This window comes from Globicephala melas, chromosome 6 (genome assembly GCF_963455315.2).
Source record: "Globicephala melas chromosome 6, mGloMel1.2, whole genome shotgun sequence".
NCBI lineage: Eukaryota > Metazoa > Chordata > Mammalia > Artiodactyla > Delphinidae > Globicephala > Globicephala melas.
Window position 1 is genome coordinate 13,225,271 of NC_083319.1, and position 24,091 is coordinate 13,249,361.

The 24,091-nt window shown below is 44.8% G+C and overlaps 1 protein-coding gene and 1 long non-coding RNA gene across 24 annotated transcripts in view; one reads left to right on the forward strand and one right to left on the reverse strand.

The window, feature by feature from the left end:
* TTLL11 (tubulin tyrosine ligase like 11) overlaps positions 1 to 24,091 on the forward strand; it is a 265,307-nt gene that overhangs the window by 205,185 nt on the left and 36,031 nt on the right. For 20 of the 23 annotated variants that reach the window (XR_009564257.1, XM_060300487.1, XM_030858766.2 and 17 more), the window contains one exon: positions 5,841 to 5,947. Coding sequence is in view for 22 of the 23 variants with exons in the window: in XM_060300487.1 (XP_060156470.1) it covers positions 5,841 to 5,947 (107 nt within the window). In the remaining variant the exon portion in view is untranslated. Of the gene's footprint in view, positions 1 to 5,840; positions 5,948 to 6,342; positions 6,599 to 7,156; positions 16,306 to 24,091 lie in introns of those variants that run through there. The other 3 variants (XM_060300488.1, XM_060300492.1, XM_060300491.1) reach the window with 3 other exon arrangements.
* On the reverse strand, positions 5,490 to 8,797 carry LOC132597465 (uncharacterized). The gene is made up of 4 exons (XR_009564258.1): positions 8,666 to 8,797; positions 8,311 to 8,546; positions 7,418 to 7,647; positions 5,490 to 5,975 (listed from the first exon to the last, which is right to left on the reverse strand). It is a non-coding gene; the product is annotated as an uncharacterized lncRNA (long non-coding RNA).

Below are 24,091 nucleotides of genomic sequence, written 5' to 3' on the forward strand. Positions count from 1 at the left end.
AGTCTTTTGTTATTATTTCCATGAGGCAGAGGGAATTTTCAAGAAAGGCAACAGGCACATGTTATTTCCCTGAGAAAACTACCTAACATGATACCCTCTGACTCATTTAAGAATTGCATTTGACTTGTAGGAATAGATACCCATCTATAAATGGTTTAAAGAGTAAAATTAATTTTTTTCTCATATAACAGGAAATTTGGCAGTGGGGCTTCGAGGGCTGGTTAATGACCCCACAATGTGATCAACTCCCCAGTTTCTGTCTTTGTGCTTACCCACCCTGAGCATGTGCTTCAAGCTTCAGGGTTGCCTTATGGTCACAAGATGGCTGCTCAAAATCCAGCCATCATGGTCAAGTTCCAGGCAGGAAAAAGGAAGAAGGAAGGAAGAGCAAAAGACATTGGTCAGATGCTTCCTTTTAACTCCTAATACAATTCTACTAAAATGTAAGAGAGAGGGAGAGATTTGAAAAAAAGTTACATGTCACAAGAATCACAATCTCAGTTGCCTGAGGATGGGGTGGGGGGAGGGTGCAGGCAGGAAGGATAAACAAACCAGTGGGTGGGGTCTAGAAGGATGAGGGGGGTGGGGCTGTGGCAAAAAGAAAGGTTGTTGCCGGGCTAGTATTACCAAGGCTTTTGATTTTTCAAGAGAAGCTAGAAATATTGATTTTTATGTAAAATATCAACGCATGTATATACTGAATGTTGGCGATTCAGAAAATAATTCTGGGTTCAATCAAAGCATGGCGGCCCATAGAGTCCACCGGTGTGTTACCTCTGGTGTGAGAGGCTGAGGTACATATTAAGAGGACTGGTATGTTCATATACAATCTTGAAAAGAAAATTCCTGAAAAGAATTGAGAGTGGTTCTAGCAAAGAAGATTCTTAAAATGCACTCAGACTGAAACTGGATGATGTGAAAAATATTGCTACAAATCTGTCTCTGTGTGAGAGGGTTTATGATTTTTCCACCCCTTTGTTCTCTATAATTAAGAGTGTTTGCATGAAAAACCCACCTTTGTGACATTAGCGACTATTAGGTCCTGCAGCCTTCATTCCCCACCTGTGGCCGAGTACTGTTAGTGGGAGCGATGGTGACCGTGACAAGTGACAATGTCTTCAGGTAGGGAAGAGGCAGCCGGAGCAGAAGGACCCAGACTGTGAGCCCCTCTCCCCTCCCTCTGTACCCACCCAGCAAGAGTCCTGAGTAATGAAGGATGCAGGAAGAAATGGAGAAAACATTGCACAGCTGTTAATAGATTTCTCCTTTTCAAATGTACCCAGACATCCGAACAGCAACTTTGTTGTAAAAGATGATCTTCTCTGCTTTCAGATTTATATCTGAGTGTGTTCCGTCTCACCAGCTAAATTTAACAGCACGTGTTTTCTCTTGCTAACAACTATTCTCTCTCCGCTTTCCACTTCAGTTTAAATTTCGCTTCATTATGAGTTAATAATATTTATGCCATGTGTTAAATCAAACCAAGTGCCCTTCTCTGGGGCACTGTGCCAGAGACATATTTGCTGGCTAGAGACCCTCCCTTCTGAGCTCCCACGCAAACGGCAGAAGTTGAACTTGACTTTCGTCTGTCCTACCCACTCTTTCTCTCCAAGTTCCTTGAAGAGAACTGGAGGGAACAAAATAATAAACATTCCGATTGAATTGATTTTCAGTGACCATCTCTCATAACGTGCTGCATAGATCAGCAGTTTTAGGAGTGAATTATGCTAATGCCAGTCTGGCCGTATTCTATTTTTCTTTTCCACCAAGAAATGAGAAATAATGAACTGTCATCCTCTCATCTAGAATTAACTCTATCTAACCAGCTTGTCGTGTCATTTCCTCAGGAGGCATATAACAGTAGCACGTATCACCATGAATTAAGCACCTCTTTTCTCTTTTTCTTTTAATTCATAATAATTGCTGAGGTGTGGAGACATCTCTTTCTCTGAGAAACAGAAATTATCTGCTTCTTCAGTGTGGCAGCTTTCTCGAGGGAAATGCATTTTTGTTATTTTCCTTCCATCGGATCCCTAATTTGGGAGGATTTCTATGTAATTCACCAAGAACCCGTTTTCTGAACGTATCCTGCATCAGAACTTGACATCAACTGGCACACGCTGCATTTTCCATTTCCACAGCCTGAAGATTAAACGGTTTGCCAGAACCGGGGTTTATTTCTAGAAAATGGGAGGCAGCTTCTCCACACCTCGAGTGTTTGCTTCACGCTGGGCCATTCCGCTTGGAGATCCCCACTCGTGTCCTTTGTGGTTTCTAATCATGGTCTCCTTCTAAATTAGAGAACGGTTTTCTCTTTTTCCTTTTTTTCCTCCTTCCACTCCCTTTTCTCATAAGGAGATATTAACATGCTTCATAATGGGTAGCTGTGGGGTGTTATTCTCTGAGAGGCAGCATGGAGCGTTAGAATGTTCTGGAATGGAAGTGTCAGGGGCCCTGCCTCCTCCTCTGTCATTAACTCCTCAGTGACTTTGAAAATTCCCCTGTTCTGTGATGATCTCTTTCCAGTAATATCACGAGATTTTTATGCCTGGGATATCAATAGCCTTTAAAAATAGAAACATTATAAACCAAAGTTGTCTTTCCCTCCGCCCGGCAGATGTTTAGAGAGTGGGTTGTTTTTTTTTTTCTTTTTTAAACAAATATTGATTATTTGTTAGTTTTCACCTTACAGAAACCTCTCCAGGAAAAATAAGCTTCTTTTCTTTCACAGAGAAGGATGAACACAAAAGAAATTCTATAAATAGGATTTTATGGAGTGGAAAAAGTTGGTTTCTAAATTTCCCATGAGATGTCACTAGTTGTTGAGAGAAAATGGGGATGATAATTTCAAATCTCTCTAATCTTAGGCTCCTAATGAACTTGAATGATTTGTGATTCTCTCCATCCTCTGTGCCCATATTCTTTTGATTCTGAAAACAAAACAAAACCTTTCTTTAAACTGGTTCTGCATCATGGAGGAAGGCTGGGAGCTGTCACATGTGCCAGGCACCGAGCTAGTCCTTAAAATAGCTTTATATGGCGAGTCGCCTTATCCTCATACAAATAAGGAAATTTAGATTGCAGAGAATGTCAGTGACCTGCTCAAGGTCACATAGCAGAGTCAAGATGCAAACTCGTGTGCCTTCGACTCCAAAGCTCATTTTTTCCATGTACGTTTCTAGCCTGTCCTTTCTGCGGAATCTTTCTGGCTTCTCATGTTACCATATTTCTTGGATTTCTCTTCCACTGAAGAATTTATCCTGTCACTCGTCAGTCATTTGAAGAACTGCATCCCAGAGCATAAGGGGAAACTGTTCAAACGATTAAGAGCTACCAAGGCCTCATGTTTTTACCCCAGATTCTGAGATCATTTCTACCCTCCGAGAGCCGTATCCAAGACTGATCCGGATCCCAGCGTCACTCACTGGGCCCAGAATACCACTATACACATAGTGCACACAAAACAAATTCTATACTGAGTGGGCGGATGGATGAAAAGTTCATTCCAAAATCTTAACCCTTGGAGACATTCCCTGTTTGAGCGCATTAAGAATGTTTGGTGACCACGGGGATAAACCTAGGAAAACCTGTCTCCAAGTGACCCTGGTTGTCTTACCCCCCAGCCTTATATCCCAAAGCTTCCCAACAGGGCCTCTCTAGAGGCTCCAGACTTTCTGGGTTACCTGAGACTTTGTCTCTTGAATCTTGGGCTCTTCCTGAAGCTCTGGGCTGGGCCACCTCCCCATTGCTCCCCAAAGTTCCCAAGTCCACTACTCTATCCTCCAGGGGAGGCCTGGATGTGAATCCCAGCGTGTGATCTTGGGCAAGCCATTGTCCCTTCTCTTGAGTCTCAGCTTACCCGTCATTGAAGTGGGCCTAAGAACACCTCCCTCATAAAGTGGTTATAAAGATCCAGAGAGCTCATGGGCAGGAAAGGGCCTGGCATACAGATGGTGCCCAGGAAGTGCCCACAGGATCAAACTTCTTCTAAAGCGTTTCCGGTCTACGGCAGCCAGCACAGACCCCTCCTTCCCCTGCCCCAGCAGCAAATGTTACCATCGACTGTGTTTGCAGGTGTCACTAGGGAGGGAAAGTTACTTTGGGAAAAGGGATAAATGGAGAATCCTCTTTGGTAAATTATGACTCCTACTAAAGGTCTGACACTTCTAATTTCTACCTGTCAGGAAAAAAATAACTATATACCAGTGGTCAGTTTGGTTTCCCTTTTTATACTCCATTAACCCACAGAGCAAGCCAGGTAGCGCTCCTGTCCTGTGGGGAGCAAGTGGTCCAGAGGACATGGATACGATAATGAGAGAAAACCCGTAGCCACTCCTAACGAAGCTTTGGAAATGAACAGTGCAGGCTGTTAGAATATACCTTGGGAGAGACTGGAGCGGGTCCCCAGCAGGACCCAATGGAGATAGCCATCCCAGTGACGGGTGACATGAAAAGCTCTGCATCCGCTGACATGTTGTCACTGAGGCTCGGTGACTGTGTGCTGATGTGCTTTGAAGTCTGCCACTGCGACTTGTGATTGAAATACAGAGCCGGAGCCCAGGAGGAAGCAGGATGTGAATTGATGGCCTGAGGAATACAGGCTGGGAAGAAAGGAAAGAAGGGAGGGAGGGAGGGAGGATGCTGTCATATAAGGAGCACCAGCCTCGTCCAGGCACCGTGCTGGGCACACGTGGGCACGTGTCAGGGGTGTGCATGGGTTGGGAGAGGGGCCTCTGGGATGCCCAAATCCTGCTTGCCAATCAACCCCCGACTTCTCGGGTTCCTAAGGGAGCTATTCACGCAAGGGATGATGACAAATGGGAAACCAAAGAACCACTTTGTCGTGGCTGGGGCGACGGATGTGGACACACTTGGAAAGTTGAAAGCAGCATGCAGTGTAGTTCAGCCAGACAGCTGGTCCCGAGGTCTAGCTTTCGGGGTTCCCAGGGCAAATCCAGCCTGTCGTGGGACTCGCCTCCCCGGCACGATCTGGTTCAGGAGGGAAGTGCCTCTGGACCAGCTGAGGGCTGCCTACATTCCGAACAGAGAGCCTGAATTCTTTCATCCAGACACTCTGACTAGCAAGCCCCATTCCTCCAGAACGGACAGGGCCTTCACTGAAAGGTCAGCCTCAGGCAGCCTCTGAAGGGGCCTAGATGGTTGCAGCTCTGAGAGCAAGAGGGCAAGTAGAGAGAGATCGGGAAGGGAACCAGCAGTTGTCGTGGCCCAACCAGGTGCCAGGGCCTTGGGATGCCCCGCCTCGTCTCCTCTTCACAACAGCCGTGTGGGCGGGTGTTATTATCTTCATTTAAGAGACCAGCAAATAGAGGCACCGAAGATTTAAGTAAATGGTCCACAGCCATACTAGCTAGAAAAAGCAGCAGGGCCGGGATTTCAGTCCTGGTCTGTCCGAGGCCCAAATCATGCTCTTTTCAGCACGCCTGCCCACCTTTGCAGACCACAGTGACTGTAATCAAGACTGCCTGTTTTATAGGTCAGGAAACTGAGGCTCAAGAAGGGGAAATAGTTTAATCAGAGCCATCTGCTTCTAAGTGGTAGAGCCAGGTTCAACTCAAGACTTGCCATCCTAAAGTCCCTCCTCCTCCCAGCCCATTAGAGCCCTAATGAACCACATTACAGGAACCCACAGGATCTGACCTCAGCTCTTCCATTTTCAGCCTCCTCTCCCATGGTTCCCTGCCATTCACCCTTCGCTAGTTCCAGCTGTGGGGAGGGAGGGCCTTCCAGGCGGGGAACACAGCCCGGGCAAAGGCACGGAAGCCAGACAGGACAGGACGGGTCGGATCTGGCAGTGACGTGTCCTTTCCTGTCTTCTGCAGGAACTGCAAGCTCAGTAGCAGCAGCTTGTCCATGGCCGCCGTGGACATCCTCTACATTGACATCACGAGGAGATGGAGCTCCATGACCGTGGACCAGCGGGATTCAGGTACCCGATGACTGGCCTCTGCCGTGTCCTGTGGGAGGACAGAGAGGGATGGGTGGTACATTATCTGTTTCTTCTTGTTAAGGGTCAAGGTGGGGGAAGGAGGAAGGTCATCCTATGGTTACCAAACCAAACTTGGGTCTGTTCGCCTGCGTGTAGTAAAGCCAACCTGCTGACTCGGAGTTGTGGTGAAGGAAAGGGCAGCATTTATTGCAGGGCCAAGCAAGGAGTCCAGGCAGCTCAGAAGGCCCGAGCTCCCCAGTGGCTTTCAGGGAAAGGTTTTTAAAAGCAGGGTGAGGGAGAGGTGTCGCGGGGTGTGTGATCAGCTCGTGGACATTCTTCTGATTGGTTGGTGGTGAGGTCATTGGGAGTCAACATCATCAACTTTCTGGTTCCAGCCCGTCTGGGGTCTACGTGCTTGTGGGCAGCATGCAGTTAACTTCTTCCACCTGGCGGGGGTTTCAGTATCTGCAAAACAGCTCAAAGGACGTGGCTCGGAATGTTATCTATAGCCCTGAGGAGGAAATAAAGGTCCTTGACTTTGTTTAATGACTAAACTATTATTATTTTGTTTTGCTTGACTGTTTTCCTTTGTTTCTGCATTTTCTCACTTCTTTGATTAAATTTATTCTTTGGAACTTGGGGAAGGCCTAGGAGCAGATGGAGGACGGCGGGGGTGGCGGGGGTGGGGGGTGGTGGAGGGGTAGGGTCTGTCCCGGGAGGCTTGCTTACACTATCAGCTCTAGACCTCACTGGAGGGATGGAACTGAGTTTGAATTCAGGAGCACCGTCCTGACTTCTGCTCCCAAAGCTGTGCCCACCCAAATCCTAATTCCACTGCTGGAATCCTTTGCCTAAAGCTTTGATTCCATTTATGTTGGAAACAGTCACTTATTCGTTGGTAGGTTCATCCCTCGCCACACATCCCCAGGGCATAAGCGGGGCCAGGCCCCGGATAGACTGGAGTGAACAGCACTTGGTTCAGGCCCAGGAGGAACTGGCTCTAGAGCTGGGAGGCAGATGAGAACATAGCAGTAGCTAGTGTGATGCGTGCTAGGATGGAGGGAAGCACAGAGAGGCTGTCAGGAGGCTCAGCAGAGGAGTTCCTGAGCAAGGGGGGCCCAAGGAAGACTTCCTGCAGAAGCTGAGTGGGATCAGCTGAGGGACAGGGTGGCACACGCGCCCCCCTTCAGGGCTGTTTCCCTGGTCTAGGCAGAGACACACGTGAAAGGCTCAGGTCACCCCAAGTAGCCTGGAGGGTCTGCAGCAAGGAGGGAAAGGAGAAGAGGCAGAGACGGGGTTGCAGGAGCTGTCGAGGCCTTGAACGCCACGTGAAAGAGCTTGATCTTGACCCCCTAGATCACGTGGGGCCGGTGAAGGATTCGGTAAGAAGAATCCGCCTTCGGTGGATGAATTTCTGATCTTTTTCCTCCCAGAGGGGGTTTTTCTAAAAAGCCATAATAATAACCATACCTGACATTTGTTCAGCTCATCACAAAATTACAGCGGGCTCTCATGCATATTCCCTCATTAAACGTCTCTGCCGTGAACCAGTGCAGTAGGTATGAACGTTCGCATTTCACAGCCGAGTAAACTGCATCTCAAGGGGGCCACCCTCCACTCGGCTGCCTCCTTGCAAAAAGGACACACAAAGAGGGGGCGCCTCAGGGAGCAGTTTTCTCCTGTGATAGGGTGGCGAGGACCTGAAATCAGGGGGGTTGGGAGACCCAGCTTAGAACTGACAATGCCACTTCCTACGATGTAAGCGCGAGAAGCCGTTTCACCTCGTCCTGCCCATTTCCTCCTCCGTAAAGGGCGCCAGCAGCACCAGCTGTCCGGGGTGCCCTGTGCCAGAGGGTCTGAAAGCCTGTGGGGCCCTCGTGGACAGTTCATCTTATCAGTGGGCTCCCCTTGGGGAGAATCCTGAGCAGGGTGCTCCCCACCAGATCCTGCCCCACACCCTGGCTCTGCCCTGGGCTCGAGCTCCCTGCCCACAGGGACCAGCAGCCCTTCCTGCGGCTGCCGGGACTTGGGCATCGTCTGCTAAGTGGTTTCACGTTTGATAATGAGGCTTCCAGCTGCCAGTCTTGGGTGTTTCCTACATGCTGAGCACACTGCCCGGCACTTGACACGTGCAGCATGGGCTAGAGTCCTCCCAGAGGTAGACATGATGATCTCTTTCACACGGAGAAGGAAATTGAGGCTCAGAGGCGCGGCTGGTGGGTAAGGCTTTAACGCCAAGCTGCCACCCTCCCCTTCCGGTTGCTTCCTCCTGCTATTGGTCCCAGAGCAAGGTGACCGCCCAGCTCCCTACTGCTCCCCTTTCTTAAATTCAAAAGCAAAACTCAGGGGCTGCTAATACTCACTGATTCGACAAGGCGAGAGCTCCTGTCACATCTCCGCCGTCGGAGCTGCCTTCCATCCTTCCCTGGCAACCAGGAGAGGCTGGAGATGGAACCTCTTAGAAGTAGGCAGATGAATTATCATCTCCAGGACGGAGGGCGCTTATGTGACAGTTGAGCCGCCTGCTTTCTGCTGACGCCTTCAGAAAGTGAAGACGTGTTTGCTCTGTGAGCCGAATGCGGGGCGTCGTTGCGGGAGCCTGTGGAGGGGGCCAGATGAGGGGGCAGGGGTGGCAGTGGAATTATTAAATATTGAAATTGATCAGGAATAGCAGCAGGAAGCTACTTATCATGTTTTATTGCTTCAAACTAGCATTACCATCTGGCCCCATTGTTAATTCTGAGTAGCTTTTCATGTTTTGTTTGCCTCTTAAATTGCTCCCCAGCAGCGGAATCCACAGGGGCTGCCCACAGTATAGGCTCGGGTGAGGTTTTCTGGGGTCTGCGGCGTCTCTCTGTCTGCTGAGCAAGCTAAGGAGATGAGAAAAATACTTATTTTTAGAACATACAGATGCGCAAATCTGGGGCTGGGGTCTTCCAGGCCTTTCCGCCCTGCCTCAGCCCCTGAGTGTATGGAATAACAATCCCTAGTAGTAACTGCAATTTTGAGATCACCTCCGACGTACAAATATCACTGCTAATTCTCACACCAGACCTTCGAGGAGGGTGATCAGATCCCATTTTACAGAGCAGATTCTGAGGTTTCCAAGAGCAAAAGTGACTTGTCTGAAATCCCACAGCCAGTGAGTAGCAGAAGCTGGATTTGCACTCAAGCCTCCTACCTCCTGGCCCAGGACGCTGTCCCCAATCCAGGGCCACACCGAGCAGGGCTTGTTCATCTGAGTGATGCGGAGGGGATGGGAGCTCGTGAGGCAGGGAGGTGAAAGGTCAATTCACAGAGCACAAGGAAGGCAGAACTGCAGTGGGAGTTGGTGCCTCGTCCACGCACCTGTCTCCCTTCCTCCTTGGAGCTTATACTCCTGTTCTCCTGTTTCCATCACTCCTGAAAGGAAATAATAGCGTCCAGGGTGGGGGGTCGTACAGGCAGTGAGGGCTGGGCATTAAAGCCAGGCATGAGAAGGCTGTCTGTGCCCGTGGGCGCAGGGGCCACTGCTGTCTTAGCTGGTGCAGGCCGGGGCCCAGATGCCTCCTGAGAAGCCTGCTCGAGCACCTCTGATTCTCAAGGAGAAGGAGTTTCTGAAGCCAGCCGCGTGCTCAGGACCACTCAGGAAGCTACTGGATGTCAGAAGAAGTAAAGGCCTGGTCGGAGGTGTGGATCCATGTGAGCTGGGGCAGCTTTTCCTGCCCTAGAGCTGCTGTGGGGCTGGCGAGAAAGAAGTCAGAAGAGGGGCAGAACATGCGCTCTCAGTCTCAAAGGGCACGCACTCACTCGTGCATTCACTCATTCATTCATTCAACAGACGGGTAATGAATGTGTTACCAGGTATTGGGCCCTACTGGAATAAAAAGAAATTATTTTACAGACCCTATTCTCAAGGAAAAAAAAATAGAGATTACGTACTGAACATTGACTATGGGACAGAAATCAAAGATGCTTGTTATGAATTGCTTCATTTAAGTCTCATGCAGCCCTGTGAGATAAGGCTGGCTATTCCCATCTGACAGATGAGAAAGCTGAGGCTCAAAGGGGTGAACTTAAGCAAGCGTGTCAAGTCTTACAGTGGGGAGCCCGGGATCTGAACCGAGAACGGCCTGCCTTCAGAGCTCATCCTTGGCCCTTCCATGACACCCAGCGTCTCCAGCCACACAAATGAAAAGCACGCGCGGTTGAAAGTTGTAATGGGGTGGCCAGAGCTCCCATGGGGGAAGCAACGAAGGAGGGAGCCGTGCGGGTGAGGAGAGAGCACAAGCAAAGCACTTAGCATGGTGGGCGACCCAGAAAAGGCGCTCGCTACGCGTTCTGTATCCCTGAGGGCCTGGCACATCGACCAGAGCACGCAAAAGCCTCTCACCTGGTGCCCAGTGAATGTTCGGTGAGCAGACGAACGCCAATATAAACAATGTCCCCCATCCCCAAAGCAGGGCCTTGTGAGTGTGAGAACCATGGCTTATACGAGCGGTGGTCTATAGGGGTCTCCCTCTGCTTTCCTGTTGTCCAGTGTAAAATGGCAGCCCATTTGAATAAGACCATCACCCCGACCCAAACCCCAGTGTGTCCAAGTGCTGACGCACCTTTCCTTTCTGGAAGCCAGCCCAGACCTTCCTTCTGCCCTAATGAGGCTTCGGTACCCACCAAGGGGGTTAACCAGATTCCTGATGCTCAAGGCCCTTATGAACCTTCATTTGACCTGCATGAGGAGACCCTGCTATTGGAGAAGAAAACGTGGTGTTTAAAAAGACTAGAGAGGAAAAAAAAACACAGTAAGAAGCAGCATACATATTATGAAATCTATCTCAGACCACCCTTTGAAATAGGCCCGTTATTGATTGCCTTTTTAAATTGGACCTCAGGTGCACAGAACTGGGTTAATCATGATCCTGGCTCGGGAGACACTCCATCCTGGGCCAGGCATAGCCTGCTCTATTCAGTTAGCTTTTTGAACTAGTTCCTTTTAGTAATGGAACAAGCATCCCCACGCTCTCGTGACCCAAAGCAAAAGCCGGGACTCGGCGATCACACGCGTTTAGCACGTGGCTCTCCCCCACGCCCAGCCCATTTGCCACCTCTCTCCACCTGAGGAGCCCTCAGCTGCATCCCATGCCCATCGCTCTCTAAATAGACTGTCTTCCTCTCTTAAAATGCCAATGACTACTTAGGAGCGTGGTGGAATTTCGTAATATGCAGTCTCACACTCTGCAGCAGGCCAGTGTAATTGTCAATTGTCATTTAAAAAAAAAAAAAAGATTTCAGTTTCCAATTCTAGAATTTCTAGCAGAGCACAGAAATCTAAAAAAAAAATCTAAAAAAGAATTTCTAGCAGAGCACAGAAATCTGTTTGTGGTATCAGCAAACTTGGGGTGTAGTAGCCCTCTCATTGCCCAGAACCAAACGAAGAAACACAGTTGTCAGTGAAGAGGCAGTTATGTAAATTGCACTCATGAACACCTCCTTATCATTGAGACTTTGCTTTCTACTCTTCCCAGAGTGGAATTCACTCCTCTGTGGCGAGAGACTAGGAGAGCATCAAGATTAGGCAATAAAAGGCAGTATCGGGCTTCCCTGGTGGCGCAGTGGTTGAGAGTCTGCCTGCCGATGCAGGGGACACGGGTTCGTGCCCCGGTCTGCCATGGTCGCTGAGCCTGCGCGTCCGGAGCCTGTGCTCCGCAACGGGAGGGAGAGGCCACAACAGTGAGAGGCCCGCGTACCGCAAAAAAAAAAAAAAAAAAAAAAAAAAGGCAGTATCACTGGCATCATCTGTGAGAGACAAACATTTCACTTGAAAAGGGAACACTTGAGCCCAGCATCTGGTGTCTGGTCCATCTAACCCACAACCGACAGCTAGGGGCTTCAGGACAGCTTTGCTCACTTCGCAGCCAGATTTTTTGCTGTTTTAAAATATAAACTAGAGGTCCTCCCAGTAAGCAATGGAAACGTGATTGCAAAGCAAGAAAGAAAATGGACCAGAGAGTCTTTCCCACCCACATGAGCACACACGCGACACCCACGTATGCGTGTTCGGCCCACACCTTGCTTGCAGAGGAAAAATCAGAGTGGCATAGTGTAATGTCTCCTATGTGCTGTAGGCTCTTTGACCAAAATGAGAAACATTTCTTCCACTGCTTGAAGAGCTCCTGAGCTACATGCCTGCCTTCGTGGGGCTGCCTCGGCTTGATTGGCAGTATAACCAAAGCCACGGGCTCTGGGATCAGACAAAGCTGGCTTCAAATCTGAGACCGGTAAATTGCAAGCTGTGTCGTCTCCGCAGGTTATGTAACTTCCTCTGAGCCTCACATTCATCTTCTGAAAAGGGGAGATAATAACGGTGCCCACTTCATAAGAACATTGATACGGCTGAAATGGGACAAAGCAGAAAGTGCTCAGAGCAGGGTCTGAGTAGGAAATGCTCAGTAAGAAGGGGCTGCCTCTATTGATATCACCTGGCTCTGACTGCACCCCTCTCCCGGGACATGCTTCCTGGGCACCTACTCGTGCCAGGTGCTCTGCAGGTGCTGGGAACAGACAGGAAGAAACGCCTGCCTGGAGACACTCGCAGCCTGTGGGAGGGATGGGATGTGGTGGCAGCGGGCCTTCCCTCGGAGCTGACAGAGTGCCAGGGCCTCCCCTCCTTTCCCTCCAAGATGGCCCTCACCCACCTTTGGCCTGGCTGCCCCATCCTCACTGCCCTGCCCCTTTGTCCTACACAGCACTGTTGGAGGGTTGGCTGGGAAGCGGAACCCATGTGTCCAACTCAAGGAAAGTAGGGGTGGGGGGTGGATACTGTGAAGCTGGGGACCTTTAGCAAGAAATGCAGCACTCCAGCTTCAGGGCTGCCGGGCCTGGAGAGTCAGGGCCAGTTTCTCTCCACGTGTGCCACGGTCTCCAAAGACCAGCTGTCCCCTCTCCTCTGCACGTCTGCTCTCACACTGTGGGTGCTCCTGCCTTTGGCTGGCCTCCAGCCCTCCTCCTGCATCACCTCTCAACCCGGAGTCCACCATCAGCCGCCTGCAGTCACTGGTCTCACGACTACAACTCCAGGGGAGCGAGTGAGAACCCTTCCCCCTGTGCAGCCACCCCTCCGGTCACTAGCCCCACGCTCACTCGTTCCAGCCAAGGTGGCCGGCCACTTCGGAGGACCTCCATCGGGGCCACCTGCCTCTGTCCGAAGCCCTCACCCCTCACACACCCCTGCCCAGGCCCTCCTCGCAAGGCACCTCCCTCAGGCTGGGCCAGCTCCCCCTTCCCACAGGCTCCAGCAGCATTCAGCGCCGCTCCTCGGCAGCACCGATCCCCGTGCGAAGTGAACACGGTGGAACGAGCGTGTGGCATCTGCCCCTTGAGCTAGACTCCATGACGCCAAGCCGTTCCTGCCTTGACGAAGCCTAGCTCTGTGCCTGGCACATAGTAGGTGCTCAGCAAACGCGCGCGGGATGGACGAGGGACGGGACCCTGACGATCAGCTGACATCTGTGGGTGTCTGAGTCTCGTTACTGTCTCTCACCAAATTTCCTCAGTCGACTTATGCAAATCATCTGCCTCCTCTACTTTCCTCAGCTGGAATGAGCCCCAACTGAAATGTATGTGGTTAACAACGTACTGAAATATTTAAAAGTATTTTTACTTGGAAGGTTTAGCGAAGCCTCACTTATACATATACATGGATGGCCCCCTCCCTCCTCGGTACAGGAGGCGGGTTTCACGCGGTGCCTCGCACCGTGTCTGGCACGAGCGATGTTCTTCAGCCTTGAAATTATCTCAAAGTCAGATGGGCCTCCCTGGATGTGTGCCTACACGCTTACAAAATAGTCAGTGTCAGAATTATTTTTAATAAAAGCAAGCGAGCCAACAGAAATGCCAGCTCGCCCTTCCCGCGCAGACGCTTATCTGGGGCTGCTGCCGTGCAGGCTGCACCTTCTGTAATGAATGTCCCCTCGGGGAGTGTCGCCTGGAGACGTGTGATCACCGCCACAGCCCCTTCATTGGAGCGCCTGATCGTCACCTTCCTGTCCATCACCTCCAGGGCATGGGAACAGGATCTCCGCCGTTGTCTGGTCCTACGCCCCAAAAAAGAGACAAAAGGAAAAAAGTGAGATGAATTTTTTTATGCAGCTATTTCCTTTCCTTCATCCCAGATCTTGCAGGAACAGCGGCAGCAGGATGGAAGTTGTGGGAAAAGCATGAGCCATGAACCAGCGAGTCAGCCAGGCTGAGTCTGGTTCCTTGCACCTCCCATCTTGGAGCCCAGGGTCGGGGGTGGGGGCGCTTCAGCTCCAAGAGCCACAGTTTCCTTTAAAACGGGCCAGTGCCATCCACCTTGGGTTGTTGTAAGGCTTTAGTTAGTAAGTGTACCCCCGGCTCTCCTTTTGCTTTGTTTTAACCACCATTGTCATTCTTGACACGTGTGCGTGCTTTCAGATTACAAAAGTCTTCCAATCCACTTGTGCACTGAAAGCTCACACTCCCCCTGAGCGTGGTCTTGTTCCCACGACCCCACTCAGGGAGGAGGAAACCGAGGCTCAGAGTGGTAAAGAGCGGTCAGGGACAGAGCAGGAACCGGTCTCTAGCCTCCATCTTGTGCAGCCTCAGGAAGTGACGACACTGATGAGTAAAGATGGAAGGACTACTGCCAATCCCCAAATATCCCCAGGCCGAGGCATCCATAAGGTGGGCGGAGCTGTGTTTGGTAAGACCATCGGGGAGACGTGACCAATGACAGACGCATCCTCCGCAGCCCCTCCCCCCATCTGCTCCTCTGCTACCAAGGAGGCAGGATACAGGGTCACACAGGCTTTACTGCTACAAAGCTCTGCACTTGACACTCCTCACAGCACCGCTATTTAGAGTTGAGGAAATGCGAATTAGACTGGTTGGGGGCACCTCGCTAGTAAACAGCAGTGCTTGGACAAGGACCCACCTCTCCTAACTAAATCTTCTCCCACATACTGCCCCTTAATGTGGCTGCTGGTGATTGACACAAATATGAGCTACATTTATGGATTTTTAAAAATTAATAGACAATTTTTTTGGAAAAGTTTTTTTTTTTTAATAAATTTATTTATTTATTTATTTGGGGCTGTGTTGGGTCTTCACTGCTGCATGTGGGCTTTCTCTAGTTGTGGTGAGCGGGGCCTTCTCTTGTTGCAGAGCACAGGCTCTAGGTGCGCGGGCTTCAGTAGTTGTGGCACGTGGGCTCAGTAGTTGTGGCTCGCGGACTCTAGAGCGCAGGCTCAGTAGTTGTGGCTCATGGGCTTACTTCTTCTGCAGCATGTGGGATCTTCCCGGACCAGGGCTCAAACCCATGTCCCCTGCATTAGCAGTGGATTCTTAACCACTGAGCCACCAGGGAAACCCCTTTGAAACAGTTTTAGATTTACAGAAAAATTGAGCAGATAGTACAGAGAATTCCCATATACTCCCCAAACACATACTCTTTCCTCTATAGTATGTTGCATTAGTATACATTTGTTAGTTAATAAACAAATATTAATATATTATTATTAATTAAAGTCCATAGTTTAAAGTTCACTCTGTGTTGTACATCCTATGTGTTTTGACAACTGCATAATGTAATGTATCCAGTACGGTACTATACTATACAGAATGTTTTCACTGCCCTAAAAATCCCCTGTGTCCCACCTATTCATCCTCTCCCACCCTGAATCCCTGGCATCCACTGATCTTTTTACTCTCTTCATAGTTTTGCTTTTTTCTGAATGTCATATCGTTGGAATCGTACAGTATGTAGCCTTTTCAGTACTGGCTTCTTTCACTTAGCAATGTGCATTTAAAGGTCCTCCGTGTCTTTTTGTGGCTTGATAGCGCATTTCTTTTTATCTGTGAGTAAAAGTCCATTGAACGGATATGCCATGGTTTGTTAATCCATTCACCTATTTAAGGACATTTTTGTTGTGTACAATTTTTGACAGTTATGAATAAAGCTGCTATAAACATTTGTGTGCAGTTTTGTTTTTGTGGACATAACGTTTCAAAATGGGCAAATACCTAGGGATGTGATTGCTGGATCATATGGTAAGACTACATTTAGCTTTTTAAGAAACTGCCAAACTGTCTTTCAAAATGGCTGTACCATTTCACATTCCCACCAGCAACGAATGAGAGTTCCTGTTGCTCCACATCCTTGATAACACTTAGTATTGTCAGTTTTTTAAATTTAGCCATTGTAATAGGTGTGTAGTGGTATATACCACATTGTTTTAATTTGCAATTTCCTAAAGACATACGATGTCGAGCATCTTTTCATATGCTTATTTGCCATTTGTATATCTTCTTTGATGAGATGTCCAGATCTTTGCCTACTTTTTTTTCTTATTGTTGAGTTTTAAGTGTTCTTTGTATATTTTGGATACAAGTCTTTTATCAAGTATGTCTTTTGCAAATATTTTCTCACAGTTTATGTGGCTTATCTTTTCATTCTCTTAACAGTGTCTGTACAGAGCAGAAATTTTTAATTTTAATAAGGTCTAACATCAATTTTTTCTTTCAGGGATTTTGCTTTTGGTGTTGTGTCTAAAACTTCATAGCCAAATCCAAGGTCCCCTAGATTTTCTCCTGTTATCTTCTAAAACTTGTATAGTTTTGCATTTTACATTTATGTCCGTGATGCATTTTGAGTTAATTTTTGTGAAAGGTGCAAGGTCTGTGTCTAGATTCTTTTTTTTTTCTTTTAAATATGGATGTCCACTTGTTCCAACACCATTTGTTGAAAAGACTGTCCTTTCTCCATTGAATTTCCTTTGTTCCTTTGTCAAAGATCAGTTGATTATATTTGTGTGAGTCTATTTCTGGCTCTGTATTCTGTTCCATTGATCTAGTTGTCTGTTCTTTCACTAATACCATGTTGTTTTGATTACTGTAACTATAGTAAGTTTTGAAGTTGGGTAGTGTCAGTCCTCTATGTTCTTCTTTAGGATTGTGTTGGCTATTCTGGTCTTTTGCCTTTCCCATATAAATTTTAGAATCAGCTGGTCAAATATTCACCAAATAACTTGCTGGGATTTTAATTTGGATTGTGTTGAATCTATAGATTGAGTTGGGAAGAACTACCATCTAAACAATATTGAGTCTTCCTGTCCATGAACATGAAATATCTCTCCATTTATTTAGATCTTTTATTTTTGTCATTCAGGTTTCTTAGTTTTCTTCATATGTATCTTCCATATGTTCCATTAGATCTATACCTAAGTATTTTATTTTATTTTACTTTACTTGGGTGCTAATATAAATGGTGTTGTGTTTTTAATTTAAAATTCCAAGTGTTCATTGCTGGAATATAGGAAAGCAGTTGACTATTATATAATAACCTTGTACCCTACAATGTCGCTATAATCACTTAGTTCCAGAAGTTTGTCAATTTATTGGGATTTTCTACATTGACAGCCGTGTCATTTGAGAATAAAGGCAGTTTTATTTCTACCTTTCCAATCTTTTGGTATACCTTTTCTTTTCTCTTCTTGTCTTGTTTTGTCTTGTCTTATTGAATTAACTAAGACTCCCAGTGCAATGTTGAACAGGAATGGTGAGAGGGGACATCCTTGTCCTGTTCCCAATATTAGTTGGAAAGCACCTATTTTCTTAGCATTAAATATGAAGTTAGCTGTAGGGTTTTTGTAGCTATCCTTCATCAAATGGACAAAGTTCCCCTCTGTTGCTAGCTTGCATAGAGTTTTAGGGGGTGTTTTTTTTTTTCTTTTTTATCATGAATGAGTGTTGGATTTTGTCAAATGCCTTTCCTGCACCTATTGACATGATCATATGATTTTTCTTCTTTAGCCTGTTGATGTGATAGATTACATTAAGTGATTTTTGAATGTTGAGGCAGCCTTGCGTATCTGGAATAAATCTCATTGGTTATGGTGAATAATTCTTCTTATACATTATTGGATTCCACTTGCTAATATTTTGTTGAGGATTTTTGCATCTATGTTTATGAGAGATATTGGTCCGTAGTTTTACCTTTCTAGTAATGCCGTTATCTAGTATTGGGGTAATGTTGACCTCATAAAATGAGTTAGAACATATTCCCTCTGCTTCTGTATTCTGTAAGAGATTGTAGAGAATTGGTATCATTTCTTTCTTAAATGTTTAGTAGAATTTATCAGTGAAACCATCAGGGCCTAGTGTTTACTTTTTTAGAAGGTTATTAATTTAATTTCTTTAATAGATATAAGCCTATTCAGATTAACTGTTTCTCTTTGTGTGAGTTTTGTTGAATTGTGTCTTTCAAGAAATTGGTCCAGGACTTCCCTGGTGGCACAGTGGTTAAGAATCCACCTGCCAATGCAGGGGACATGGGTTCGAGCCCTGGTCTGGGAAGATCCCACATGCCGCGGAGCAACCAAGCCCGTGTGCCACAACTACTGAGCCTGTGCTCTAGAGCCCGTGAGCCACAACTACTGAGCCCACATGCCTAGAGCCCATGCTCCCCAACGAGAGAAGCCACCGCAATGAGAAGCCCATGCACCGCAACAAAGAGCAGCCCCCACTCGCCACAACTTAGAGAAAGCCCACGTGCAGCAATGAAGACCCAACACAGCCAAAAGTAAATTAATTAATTAATTTTTAAAAAAGAGAAATTGAAAACAAAATTAAAAAATAAAAAAAGAGAAATTGGTCCATTTCATCTAAGTTATCAAATTTGTGGACACAAAATTATTCATAATATTCCTTTATTATCCTTTTAATGTCTATGGGATCAGTAGTGATAACCCTCTTTCATTTCTGATATTAGTAATTTTAATTACTAATTAGTAGTCTAGTAATCTTCTCTCTTTTTTTCCTGCTTAGCCTGGCTAGAGGTTTATCAGTTTCATTGATCTTTTTATAGAACCAGCTTTTGGCTTAATTGATTTTCTTTATTGCTTTCCTGTTTTTAATTTCATTGATTTGTGCTCTAGTTTTTGTTATTTCTTTTCTTCTGCTTGCTTTGGATTTAATTTGCTCTTCTAGTTTCCTAAGATGGGAGTTTAGATAATTGATTTAAGACCTTTCATTTTGTTTAATATATGCATTCAAGCCTCTAAATGTCCCTCTAAACACTACTTTCATTGCCTCCCACAAAATTCAGTAAGTTCTATTTTCATTTTCACTTAGTTAAAAATATTTTTAAATTTCTCTTGAGACTTACTTTTTGACCCATGTATTGTTTACACATGTGCTATTTAATCTCAAATATGTGGAGAATTTTCAGCTGTCTTTCTGTTATTGATCTTTAGTTTAATTTCATTGTGGTATAAGAGCATACTTTGTATGATTTCTATTCTTTTAAATTTGTTAGGTTATGTTTTATGGCTGAGAATATAGTCTATCTTGGTAAATGTTCTGTGTGAACTGAAAATAATGTGTACTCTGCTCTTGTTGAATAAGGTATTTTATACATGTCAATTAGATCCAGTTGATTGATGGTGCTGTTCAGTTAAACTATATCCTTACCAATTTTCTGCCTGCTGGATCTGTCAATTACTGATAGAGGGGTGTTGAAATCTCCAACTATAATAGTGGATTTGTCTATTTCCCCTTGCACTTCTATCTGTTTTACCTCACATATTTTGACACTCTGTTTTTAGCTACATACATGATAAGGATTGTTGTCTTCTTGGAGAATTGACCCCTTTATCATTAAATAATGCCCACCTTTATCCCTGATAGTTTTCTTTGTTCTGCAGTCTGCGTTGTCTGAAATTAATATAGCTACTCCAGCTTTTTTTTTTTTAGTTAGTGTTAGCATGATATATCTTTCTCCATCCCTTTACTTTTTATCTATGCCTTTACGTTTAAAGAGGGTTTCTTGTAAACAATATATAGTTGGATTTTGCTTTTTTAAATCCACTCTAACAATCTCTGTCTTTTAATTAATATATTTAAACCATTCACATTTAAAGTGATTATTGCTATAGCTGGATTACTATTTACCATGTTAGTAACTGCTTTCCATTTATTTCCCTTGTTCTTTGTTTCTTTTTTATCTTCTCTGCCTTTTTATCTTCTCTGCCCTCTTTCTCTGCCTTCTCTGGTTTTAATTGAGCATTTTATAAGATTTCATTTTCTCTCTTAATATATCAGTTATACTTCTTCTTTAAAAATCAGTGGTTAGGGCTTCCCTGGTGGCGCAGTGGTTGAGTCCGCCTGCCGATGCAGGGGACACAGGTTCGTGCCCCGGTCCGGGAAAATCCCACATGCCGCAGAGCAGCTAGGCCCATGAGCCATGGCCGCTGAGCCTGCGCGTCTGGAGCCTGTGCTCCGCAACGGGAGAGGCCACAACAGTGGGAGACCCGCGTACCGCAAAAAAAAAAATCAGTGGTTGTCCTAGAGTTTGCAGTGTACTTTTTCTGCTAATAAACCCATTTTCAAATAGTGCTATACAACTTCCCAGAGAGTGCAAGTTCCTTGTAAAAGAGTACTCCCAATTCCTCCCCCCTTCCCTAATAACTGTGCTGTTACTCATTTTACTTATTCCTAAGCTATAATCACCCAACACATTGTTGCTGTTATTACTTTGAACAGTTATCTGTTAGATCAGTTAAGAATAAGAAAAATAAAAAAGATTTATTTTACCTTCATTTATTCCTTTTCTGATGCTCTTCTTTTCTTTATGTAGATCTGAGTTTCTGACCTAGATCATTTTCTTTCTCTCTGAAGAGCTTCTTTGAACATTGCTTGCAAGGCAAGTCTATGGACAACAAATTCCTTCAGTTTTTGTTTGAGAAAATATTTCTCCTTCACCTTTGAAGGATAATTTCTCTGGATACAGAATTCTAGGTTTACGGGATTTTTCTTTCAACGTTTAAGATATTTCACTCCTCTCTCTTCTTGCATGGTTTCTGATGAGATGCTGATGTAATTTTTTTCTTATTCCTCTATAGGTAAGGTGTTTTTCCCCTCTGGCATCTGTCAAGGTTTTCTCTGTCTCTGGTTTTCTACAGTTTGAATATGATATGTATAGGTGTTAATTTTTTGGTATTTCTCCTGCTTGTCATTCTCTGAGCTTCTTGGATCTGTGGTTTGGATGTCTCATTAATTTTGGAAAATTCTCAGCCATTATTACTTCAAGTATCTCTTCTGTTCCTTTCTTTTTTCTCCTTCTGGTATTCCCATTGTATTTCAAGCCTTTTGTATTGTCCCACTGTTCCAAGACATTCTCCTTTACTTTATTCTTTTTTAAAAAATTCAATTTATTTATACTAAAAAACAAAAACAGTTCACCCATTTCTCCCCCACCAACTCGCCCACCTTTGGCAACCACCAATTTGTTCTCTGTTATCTATGAACTTGGGTTGGTTTTCTTAATTTGTTTTTTGTTTTAGATTCCATCTATAAGAGAGATGCACAGTATTTGTCTTTCTCTGTTCTGTCTTATTTCACTTAGCATAATGCCCTTGAGCTCCATCCATGTTGTTGCAAATGGTACAATTTCATTCTCTTTTATTGCTGAATAATAGTCATATTACAATGTCTTTATCCAGTCATCCATCAGAGGACACTTAGGTTGTGTCCATATCTCGGCTATTGTAAATAATGCTGTAATGACCATGGGAGTGCATATATCTTTTCAAGTTAATGTTTTCATTTTCTTCAGATAAATACCCAGAAGTGGAACTGCTGGATCATATTATAGTTCTATTTTTAATCTTTTATGGAGCCTCCATACTGTTTTCCACAATAGCTGCACCATTTTACATTCCCACCAACAGGGCACAAGGATTCCCTTTTCTCCATATTCTTGCCAACACTCATTATTTCTTATCTATTTGACAATAGCCATTCTAATAGGCATGAGGTGCTGTCTCATCGTGGTTTTGATTTGCATTTCCCTGATGATTAATGATGTTGCACATCTTTTCGGATACCTGTTGGCTTCTTTGGACAAATGTCTATTCAGATCTTCTGCCCATTTTTAAATCAGATTGTTTGGAATTTTTTGCCATTGAGTTGTATGAGCTCTTTATATGTTTTGAATATTAGCCCCTTACCAGATATATAATTTGAAGTTATCTTCTCCCATTCAGTAGGTTGCCTTTCCATTTTGTTGGTGGTTTCCTTTGCTGTGCAAAGGAAACTTTTTAATTTGATGTTCATTTCTGCTTTTGGTGTCAGATTAAAAAGCTATAGCCAAGACCTATATCAAGGAGCTTACTGCCTATGTTTTCTTCTAGGAGTTTAATGGTTTCCGGTCTTAGTTTCGAGTCTTTAGTTCATTTTGAGTTAATTTTTGTGTATGGTGTTAGATGGTGGTCCAGATTCATTCTTTTGCATGTGGCTGTCCAATTTTCCCAACACCATTTCTTGAAGAAACTGTCCTTTCCCCATTGTATATTCTCTACTCTTTTGTTGTAAATTAATTGACCATATATGCATGGGTTTATTTCTGGACTCCCTCTTCTGTTCCATTGATCTATGTGTCTGTTTTTATCCCAACACCATAGAGTTTTCACTACTATAGCTTTGTAATATAGTTTGAAATCAGGAAGTGTGATGCCCACAGCTTTGTTCTTCTTTCTCAAGATTGCTTTGGCTATTTAGAGTCTTTTTTGGTTCCATACAAATTTTAGGATTGTTTGTTCTATTTCTGTGGAAAATGTCATTGGAATTTTGATACAGATTGCACTGAATCTGTATATTGCTTTGAATAGTATGGACATTTTAACAATATTAATTATTCCAATCCATGAGTACAGAATATTTTTGCATTCATTTGTCTTCAATTTCTTTCATTGATACCTTACAGTTTTCAACATACAGATCTTTCAACTCCTTGGTTAAATTTATTCCTGAGTATTTTGTTCTTTTTGATGCAATTGTAAATGGGATTGTTTTCTTAATTTCTCTTTCTGATAGTTTGTTATTAGTGTATAGAAAGCAACAGATTGTTGTGTATTGATTTTGTATCCTGTAACTTAACTGAATTCGTTTATTAGTTCTAGCAGTTTTTTGATGGAGTCTTTAGGGTTTTCCATATATAATTTCATATCATCTGCAAATAGTGACAATCTTACTTTTTCCTTTCCAATTTTGATTCCTTTTATTTCTTTTTCTTGCCTAATTGCTCTGGATAGGACTTCCAATACTATGTTGAATTAAATTGGTAAGAGTGGACATCTTTGTCTTGCTCCTGGCCTTAGAGAAAAAGCTTTCAGCTTCTCACCATTGAGTATGATGTTAGCTGAGGGCTTGTCGTATATGACCTTTATTCTGTTGAGGTATCTTCTCTCTATACCTGGTTTGTTGAGAGTTTCTTTTATCATAAATGGATGTTGCACTTTGTCAAATGCTTTTTCTGCATCTATTGAGATAATCATATGATTTTTATCCTTCATTTTATTAATGTGGTATACAACATTGACTGATTTGCAGATGGTGAGCCATCCTTTGTATTCCTGGAATGAATCTCACTTGATCATAGTGTATGATCCTTTTAATGTATTGTTGAATTCAGTTTGCTAATATTTTGTTAAGGATTTTTGCATCTATGTTCATCAGGGGTATTGGCCTATACTTTTTTTTTCTTGTGGCATCCTTGTCTGATTTTGGTATCAGGATAATGCTGGCCTCATAAAATGAGTTTGGAAGAGTTCCCTCATCTCCTGTTTTTTGGAAGAGTTTGAGAAGGTGTTAGCTCTCCCTGAATGTTTGATAGAATTTGCCTGTGAAGCCATCTGGTCCTGGACTTTTGTTTGTTGGAAGGTTTTTGATTACTGATTCAGTCTCCCTACTAGTAATTGGTCTGTTCAGATTATCTATTTCATCTTGACTAAGTCTTGGTAGGTTGTTTGTTTCTATGAATTTATCCATTTCTTCTAGGTTGTCCAAAGACACTGTTCCTGGACATTCAGGGTTTTTTTGTTTTTTTATTTTATTTTATTTATTTGTTTATTTATTTATTTATTTATTTTTGGCTGTATGGGGTCCTCGTTGCTGTGCGCGGGCTTTCTCTAGTTGTGGTGGGTGGGGGCTACTCTTCATTGCAGTGCGTGGGCTTCTCATTGTGGTGGCTTCTCTTGCTGCAGAGCACAGGCTCTAGGCATGCGGGCTTCAGTAGTTGTGGCACACAGCCTCTAGTTGTGGCTCGTGGGCTTTAGAGCACAGGCTCAGTAGTTGTGGAGCACAGGCTTT